Source organism: Tupaia chinensis, unplaced genomic scaffold, assembly GCF_000334495.1.
Source record: "Tupaia chinensis unplaced genomic scaffold, TupChi_1.0 Scaffold000238_1, whole genome shotgun sequence".
Lineage (NCBI taxonomy): Eukaryota > Metazoa > Chordata > Mammalia > Scandentia > Tupaiidae > Tupaia > Tupaia belangeri.
The window spans coordinates 1,324,115-1,332,720 of record NW_006159716.1 but is presented as its reverse complement, the minus strand read 5'-3'; the positions used below and the strand labels follow the sequence as shown (position 1 = coordinate 1,332,720).

At 52.4% G+C, this 8,606-nt stretch overlaps 1 protein-coding gene across 1 annotated transcript in view; it reads right to left on the bottom strand.

Annotated features, from left to right (window-relative positions):
• PRPH2 (peripherin 2) overlaps positions 1–8,606 on the bottom strand; it is a 21,199-nt gene that overhangs the window by 6,285 nt on the left and 6,308 nt on the right. Inside the window, 1 exon segment of the mRNA XM_006148562.2 lies at positions 2–184. Within this exon segment, the coding sequence (XP_006148624.1) occupies positions 2–184 (183 nt within the window).

Below are 8,606 nucleotides of genomic sequence, written 5' to 3'. Positions count from 1 at the left end.
CAGCAGGGCGTCCCTGCAGCCGGACACCCACAGGTTGAGCTCCTCTGTCTAGTGGTTGTAGCTGTAGTGTGCAGAGTTGTTGGTGAGCTGATACTGGATGCAGGGCCGCGGCGAGCTGGGGTTGCAGCAGCTGAAGGGGACGCCATCCACCAGGTACCGGCCGTCCACGTTGCTCTTGATGCGACTGGAAGAGAGAGACCGCTTGCGAGGGGCTTCCTGGTATACCCACCAGGCTCCAGCTCCTTCCCTCCCTCAGAAAACCTCGAACATGGGCTCACGCACGCAATCGCTCGCTTGATACATATTTGCTGCGCTTTCACTGCGTGCCGGCCACCACTGCAGGCTCTGAGGACAGAGCGGTGAGCACGCCGCTGGCCAGCGCCCCCCCTGCCCTGCAGTTCCCGTGCTGGACGGAGCGATGGAAATCCAGCCTCTCTGTGTGCTGCCAGGCCCCAGCCTGGGACAGTCTCCTGGAGTCATGCCAGGCAGCATGGACAAGCACTGACCATGGATGGGGTCTGGCCGGCCTTTGTGACTATCACACTGTAATTTTTTTTAAATCCGCCTGAGGGTGTGTGTGTTCACTAGAGAGGGAGAGAGAGCGCGCGCTCCCCAGTGGGGCGTGGTTTTGCTGCGATCCCTCTCCATTTCTCTCTCCATGCGTGCCAGGCATGAAGGCACGCCAGCAGGGCAGGATTTGAACTGTGGTCAGCCATGTGGGATCCAGCTCCCTGAACCACCAGACCAAGAGACTGTGTGTAACAGTCACCATAGACTGTCACTTTAGCCCCCACTCCCTCGCCAGCCTCTTTCCTCTCTTCCAGGTCGCTGGTGACCAAGGTCTCCTCTAGGCAGATGTTTCCAGGACTCCTCTGGTCCAGGGCTGTGCAGAGGCAGGGGTGAACACTGCCTCCTGGCAAGTGAGGGCTCCTATTCACCCAAAGGCGGGCGGCAGCTGCACAGGCTCTCCAGGCTGGCGGGCGGGCTGCCGGCAGAGATGCTGCGTCTCTGTACGTCTCTGTACATGTGTATCGGGTTAGAGCCCAGCCTCGGAAACCAAAAGGGATCCTTACAGTGAAAATCTCCCCTTTCCCTCAGGCAGCCTGGGTGTGCCCTCCCCAGCCAGGGTGGGTAGCTGCATGTCCTTATGTGCCAAAATATCGAGCTTGAGACCAGCAGTTGGTGTAATGGCTATGTCGCTGGACTCCCATGTAGTTGACAGCAGTCTGAGTCCCGGACCCGGTTGCTTAACCTCACACCGGCCGCATGTGCGTGCGTGCCCAAGATCCCGAGAGGAGAATGGAGGAGAAGGGACTGCGGTGTGGCCATCCCCCCGGGGGGTGATTTCTTGCTTTCTGTCTCTCTGTCTCTGTCTTTCTGGCAAGCACACGCACCCTATAGCAAAAACCTCTCCAAAAATTAAATGTATCGAGCGTCACAGCCGAGATTTGTGCACTCGGCCGTGTGCATGTTATGTTGAATACAACGGACGTTTGCAAAGGGACCAGGCATTACACGGTAACATCCGGCTTTTGCAACCCCAAAACAGGAAGCATGTGATTTTCTAAAATAGAGATTATGGAGTCAGCCATTGGCATGGTGGTTATGACAGCTGGATCCCACATGGCCAGCTGCATGGTTCGAATTCCAAGTCCCAGACCTGGTGGCTTGAGAAACATGCCAGGGGCATGTGCATGTGTACCCAAAATCCTGAGAGGAGAATGGTGAAGAAGGGATTGCAGTGGGGCCGTCACCTCTCAAGAGGGATTTTTCACTTTTCCTCTCTCTCTCTCTCTTCCTGGTGAGCGCACACCCTGTAGCAAAAAATAAAATAGAGATTATTTTCAGCAATACTCATTGAAATGGTGACTGTACTGTTGAAAAAAGGTCTGTGATCAACTTCTAAATAAGGTCTCTCTCATACAAAGAGAAGTCTCCCCCTCCGCCTTGTCTCTCAGCCTCCAGGTCCCATCACTGCGGCCTGCTCTGCCGTCCTTCCAGCATGAAAAAGCAAACCCAGCTCCGCGAATGTCCCGTTTACAACCCAAATGGGAGCTCACCCCCATACTCTCTTGAACATCTTTTCCCTTGGTAATATCTTAAAGATCTATCCATGGAACCTGTTGAATTTCTTTAATGAGCTACCTGGTATTCCTATTCTGTGGATAGCTTCTGGGGTGCTATCCGATCCCCACCCAGATGGATGTTAGGGTTTTCCCCGCCTCGGATTCATGCAAATGTAGACACCGGTTATTTTGCATATTGAGCCTCTGTCTAGAATGTTCCTGGAAGAACCATGCCTGTGTGAAAGGTGATCTCACCAGACCCCTGTCATAGCTCTGGTTACACCCTGGCCAGCCACGTGGGACAGCCTGTCCCCCAGCCACACCAACACGGGTCTGACTTTTGATCTTTGCCAAACTGATAGAAGCCAAATAGTATCTCAAGGTTGTTTTCATTCCCATTTTTCTCATTCTGAGTGAAGCTGGACATCTTTTGCTATGTTTTTTGTTTGTTTGTTTGTGATAGAGAGCGTGCACACATAGGCCCTCAGGAAATATGGGCCCCTCCCTACTTCGAGCCATTTAGACAAGATGAAAACCACAGATTGTTCTAGAGAGGAGGAAGTTGGGCTCACAGAAAGACAGGGCCTCGCCCAAAGCCACACAGGAAGTCGAAGACCAACCCACAGCAGTTGCCCACTCCGTGCCTCAGAGTTTCCCCTGACCCCTCCTGTCTGTTGACTTTCCTAGTTAAATTTCCTGGGGAAGTGTGAGTTCTCCCCACCCTGTTCCCTGACCCAGGAGCTCCTTCTTAGCCATCACCACCCATAGGTGTCCCCAAGCTGGAGTGACACGTGCACACTACTGCATACACACTGAGGTGTCTCCGCGGTGAGGGCCAGGCTTACAGCAAAGACTCTGAACTGTCCTCGGTCTCTAGGAGGGCCCTCTGGAAAGCCCCCATATCTCCACCTCACCATCACCCTCCACCTCACCTCCCTGACCTCCTCACCTCCCTGACCAGCAGATAACTAATGCTGGTCTTCACAGGCCAGGCCTGTGTCTTCTCTCAGACTGGGGCTCTCTGAGGATGCATAGTTGCTGTCTCCTCCCTCTCTGTCCTTCCTTACCACCTATAGTACCTACGGCGACACCTACTGAAAAAAGAAATCTCGAGGGCCAGGAGATGGCCTGGAGGTTAAAGTGTTGGATCCCACATGGCCAATTGTACAGTTCGAGTCCTGGACCCAGCAGCTTTAAAATCACGTAGAGTACGTGTGCATGTGTGTCCAATATCCCAAGAGGAGACTGGAGGAGAAAGGATTGCAGCATGGCCATCCCTCCTGGGAAGCAATTTCACATTCTCTCTCTCTCTCTCTCTAGCAAGTACATATGCCCTATAGGAAAAAAACAATCTTACTACAGCCCTAGCTGTTTACCGGGGACTCTGCAAACATTCAGATCATCATAGTATCACATTCACTTCCACCGCTCCTGGTCAGGTATTTAACTCGGCGTTTCTCGGAGCAGGCGGTTGCCATGGTTCCACAGCTGTCACTCGGCTGGCGTCCAGCCCGTCCCCACATGGCTTTCCTTGTCCATTTATTGGCTCGCCGACTACATGGTCTTGTTCTCTGCAGAAAAACTCTGACATGTGGCGTAGTTACGGAAGGATGGTCTAGAACATACATATTACCTTCTTTTTTCTTTAAAGAATTATTTTATGGAACTATTTATTGATTTTAATTTGATAAGAGAGAGAGGGAAAGTGAAAAAGCAAGCCACCAGGTCCAGGACTTGAACCGCGCTCAGCCATGTGGGAGTCCAGCACCCTTAACCACCATCTGCTGGCTCCAAATCTCAGCTTCTTAAAACATGTAATGCCAGAGAGCACACACACACAAGAGAGAGAAAGCACCCGCCCGATCATGCCTAGTTAACCCATAATCCTTCTTCCTCCCACTCTCCAACCTGGCAAGATGTGTATGTGCCCGGCATATTTTTATCTATTTATTTATTTTTAAGAATTATTGTTTAATGTAGGGGCTGGCAGGTGGCGTAATGGTTAAGGGCATTGGACTCCCACGTGGCCGACTGCAGTTCAAGTCCCAGACCTGGCTACTTGCTTTCTCACTTTCTCTCTCTCTCTCTGAGCAAACGAAAATAAATAAATAAATAAATAAAAGAATTCTTTATTTAATTTTACTTATTATCTTTTTTTATTATTATTTGACCAGAGCAGAAGGAATATCGGAGCCTGGGAAATACTCTCCCCTATAAATAGCCAGCTCTCTGCCTAAGGAGCTCTCTGCTGCTTGGCTTTGTCTTAAGAGGGTGAGAGGGCCTTAATCTGCGGCTAGAATGAGGGCAAGTGCTAAGTAAGCAAGGTGATGTTTGGGTGGGGGAGGGATGGTTCCAGAAGTGTGAGACACCGAGAGGTCCCAGGCTAGGGACCCAGGCAAGCCCCAAACTCTTCCAGCCATGGCCTGCCCCTCCCATTCTTGCCTAGATCCTGCCCTGAGGAACTTCCCAATCTGACAGCAGAGACACAGCCTCCTCGGGGAGCCCACATCTGAGGGGAGACAGAGCCCTGCCCTCAGGGAGCCCACATCTGAGACAGCCCCACCGTGGGGAGCCTCAGTCTGAGAGGGGACACAGCCTGTCCTCAGGGAGCCCCAATCTGAGGAGGAGACATGGCTTGTCCTCAGGGAGCCCTAGTCTGAGGGGGAAAGCAGCCCTACCCTGGGGAGTCCCCAGCCTGACAGTGGAGACTTCCAGAAATGCCTACAGATTGTTCAGGAAGAGCACGTGGACACCCGCGGCCTGTGAGTTCCGTGGGAAGAATGATAAAGTGAGGGAGCAGGTACCAGCTCCTCCCTCAAGCCAAGGACCCCAGGCTCAGCTCTCCTGACTCTCAGTTCTTGCTGCCAGGACCTCTGCACCCCTTCCTGCTCGCCTCTCACCTGGGACTGCACAGCTCTGCTCATCCTGAAAATGGGCAGCTCTAGAGGAGTGGTTATGGACTGCCTGAAGACCTGGCATGTGGAGGAAGGACCAAGAAGCAGCACCACGAGACATGCTCTCGCCGAACTGAGCCTAACCCAGCCTCTCCTCAGCCCGACCACTGGTTTTTGAAGAAAGAGAGGACAGAAGAACAAGGCAGAGGACACCACTGGGCTGCCAGTGCCCAGCTCCAGGATGTGGGAAATCCTGCAGGGCAAATGGCCTGGCTTCTCCAATGCCCCCACAGCATGAGAAGGGAGACTGAAATACTCAGGGAGACAGGAGACCAGGCCATCAGATGCAAACTATGGACTTGGTTTGGATCTTAATTTTAACAAAGCAACCGTAAAGGACCTGTTGAGACGATCGGAGAGAATTGAACCCTGACTGGATGTAAGATAATATTACTATTCATTTCGTTGGGCATGACTGACCTCATGCTTATGTTAAAAATAAAAAGGCAAAAAATGAGCCTTCTTTGTCTGTTAGATGACTGCTAAAATATTTAAAGATGAAGGGAAATGCTACCCAAGATTTGCTTTAAGATACGCAGAGGAGGGACCAGCAGATGGCATAGCAGTTATGTCTCTGGGCTCCCACATAACTGCCCACAGTTCGAGTCCTGCACCTGGTGGCTTGAAACTCATGCCAGGTGTGTGTGAGTGTGTGCCCAAGATCCTGAGAGGAGAAAGGAGGAGAAGGGATTGTAGTGTGGCCATCCTCGCTTGGGGGGATGGGTAATTTCTCACTTTCCCTCTCACTGTCTCTGTCTCTCTCCCCTCCCCACAAGCATATGGGCCCTAAGGTAAAAACCCCTACAAAAAAAGATCCTCAGAGGAAGAAAATGTGTGTTGGTGACAGGGATGAAGCAAGAAAGGTAATCGTTGCTATTTGAAGGGAGGTGAAAGATGCACGAGGATTCATTACACTCTTCCCTCTGGCTTCGCAAATGGGGACTGTATGGAAAATTAGGAAATAGTCCATGGTAGTAGTTGGAAACACAATGAAGTACAATAAGAAAAGCACCGACTGAGAAATCCAGTCCTACGCCCGACACGTTGCTCTGAGGGAGACGCCATACCTGGATTGGCCCCTCCAGTTATAGCAGAGAGGGCGTCCCCATCTTCCTGGTCCACCCCAGCACCACGAGGCTGGGAGTGGGTGACACACAGGAGGAGAAAGCACAGTGATGGCCCCATTTAGCAGGGAGCCTGGCGTGGGGGTTCTGGGGCTACCTGGTGACAGACCTTGGAGCAGAAGCATGGGACTCCAATCCTAAGCCATGGACGTGTCAGCCGCATCATCTCTGCACACGTCTTTGCTGTCCTTCTGGGGAGGGAGTCGAGAAGAAGACAGGAAGAAGAAGGGGACGGATGAGACTCCCCTCCCCAGCAAGTCAGGCCATGGGAGGAGGCTGTCAGTGCACAGCCCTGGACGCCGGATGTGTAAGCGGTGTTACCGTCACCAGGAAGGCAGGTAGTGGGGTGAAAAGGGCAGCATTACCAGCTAGTAATTCGTGGCCACACGCGCCCTGTGCTCTGGGCTGGCTGAGGCCAAGGGTGGGATCTCAGCGTCAGGACCTCATTGGGGGTGCTCTCTTCTCTCTCATCCATGGACGTGATCTTTTGTTAAATTATAACGTAAAAGTCTGGCATTCTATGCAATGAAAGATGATTTAACCATGAAAAGGAATGAAGTTCTCATACATGCTACAACATAGACCCACTTTGGAAACACTACGCTGAGTGAAAGAAGCCAGACACAAAAGGACACATACTCTTTGATGCTGTTCATAGGAAGGAGTGGGACGGCAGTGAAACGCAATGCCCTGCAAGGCAAACCCCACATGGGAAGGCTCCCTGTTGGAGTCTGGAGACCTCCCTGGTATTCCAGGAATGCACTTGTCCATGATCCAAACTGGCCGAAAGCTAAGGAAGGATCACGATATCAAGACCCTTTGGGGGATGCTGTCTCTTTGTCTCTGTCTTTCTCTGTGTGTCTCTTTCACTCACGGAAAAAAATATTTAACAACAACAACAACAACAAAAGTCCAGAACTGGGAAATCTATACAGACAGAAAGTAGATTAATGATTACTTGGGGCAGGGGGAGTTGGATAGGAGGCTAGAGAGTGAGAGCTGAAGGGGTAACTTTTCTTTTCCTTTTTAATTTTGCTAGAGGTCCTGTGTACTCAGAGTGACTCAGAGAAACAGAGGTGGGGAGGAGGGGAGAGAGGGAGAAAGCACCCCCCCACGGGGCGTGGTCACACTGCAATCTCTTCTCCATTCTCCATCCTGTTGAGATCTGGGCCATGAACACACATGGGCCTGGCATGTTTTTCAAGCCTCTGGGGCCAGAATTCTAACCATGGTCAGCCATGTGGGATCCAGCTTCCTTAACCACCTTGTCATGGGCTGGAGTGGGACCCAGGTTCACATCCCACACCCAGTGGCCTGAACAACATGCCCGGCCCAAGTGCATGCATGCCCAAAATCCTGACAGGAGGGAAAGATGGAGAAGGGACTGTGATGCGGCCGTTCCCCATCAAGGTGCTTTCTCACTGCCCCTCACCTCTCATTTCTCTCCAGTGAGCACATGCACCCTCCAGCTTATAAAAAAAAGATCCCCCAGAGAAATATCCCCAAATGTCCCACGTTTCCATGCTTGTGGTGACCACAGCTTCCCTCTCAGTTTCCTAGGGGCCCCACAGGTGGGAGGGGGCACCGGATAAGTCCTGCAGAGCTCCGAGCACAGGAACCTACCTCTTCCTCTCGGGAGCTGGACTGTGCTAGAGGTGAGGACCTCAGCCTCCTCAAGCCCTGCCCGGGAGACACACATCACACAGAACGGGGAGAGCTGCTCCAGGGCAGAGCCTGCAGGGAGGGCTGGAAAGCACGGCCCACACACGTCGGCCCAGACCTGCCCACACCCCACAGCAGCTCAGCTGAGGGGCCTTGTGCCTTCCCCCCGACTACCACCCAGCCCCTGAGTGCATTAGCTCACGGCTCCTGAGATGGCTCCCTGAAGTCTTCAGGGCCAAAGAGGAGAGCAGGCCTCTGCCAGCACTTTTGCTGGCTCATTCAAATTTGGTGGGGAAAGGAAAAAAAGGAAGAGGTTTCCTTTGAAAAGGTTTCGGTAGAGATCTAACTTCAAAGCAGCAGCAGTAATATGCCGCCCAAGAGAAACCCAGTCCCACATGGCAACTGTGGTTGTGCTCCTGGACTGGCCAGCCTGAAACACCAGGCACGTGTAAATGCCCAGGGTCTGGGGGGCTAGGGGACTGGAGGAGGGGGTCATGGCATTACCAGACCCTGCGGAAGGTTCTCGCTCTCTCTCTCACGCATCCATGCATAGGCACGCTATCATGAATAAAGAAAAAAAATGGATTTTTTTTGAGAGGCTTTTGCTATAGTGTGTGCGCTCGCCAGAGAGACAGAGAGACATAGAGACAGAAAGCGAGAAATCACCCCCCGGGGGGATGGTCACAGCACAATTCTTTCTCCTCCATTCTCCTCTCGAGATCTTGGGCACGCACGCACACGCGCCCGGCGTGAGTTTAAGCCACGGGTCTGGGATTCGAACTGCAGTCAATTACATGGGA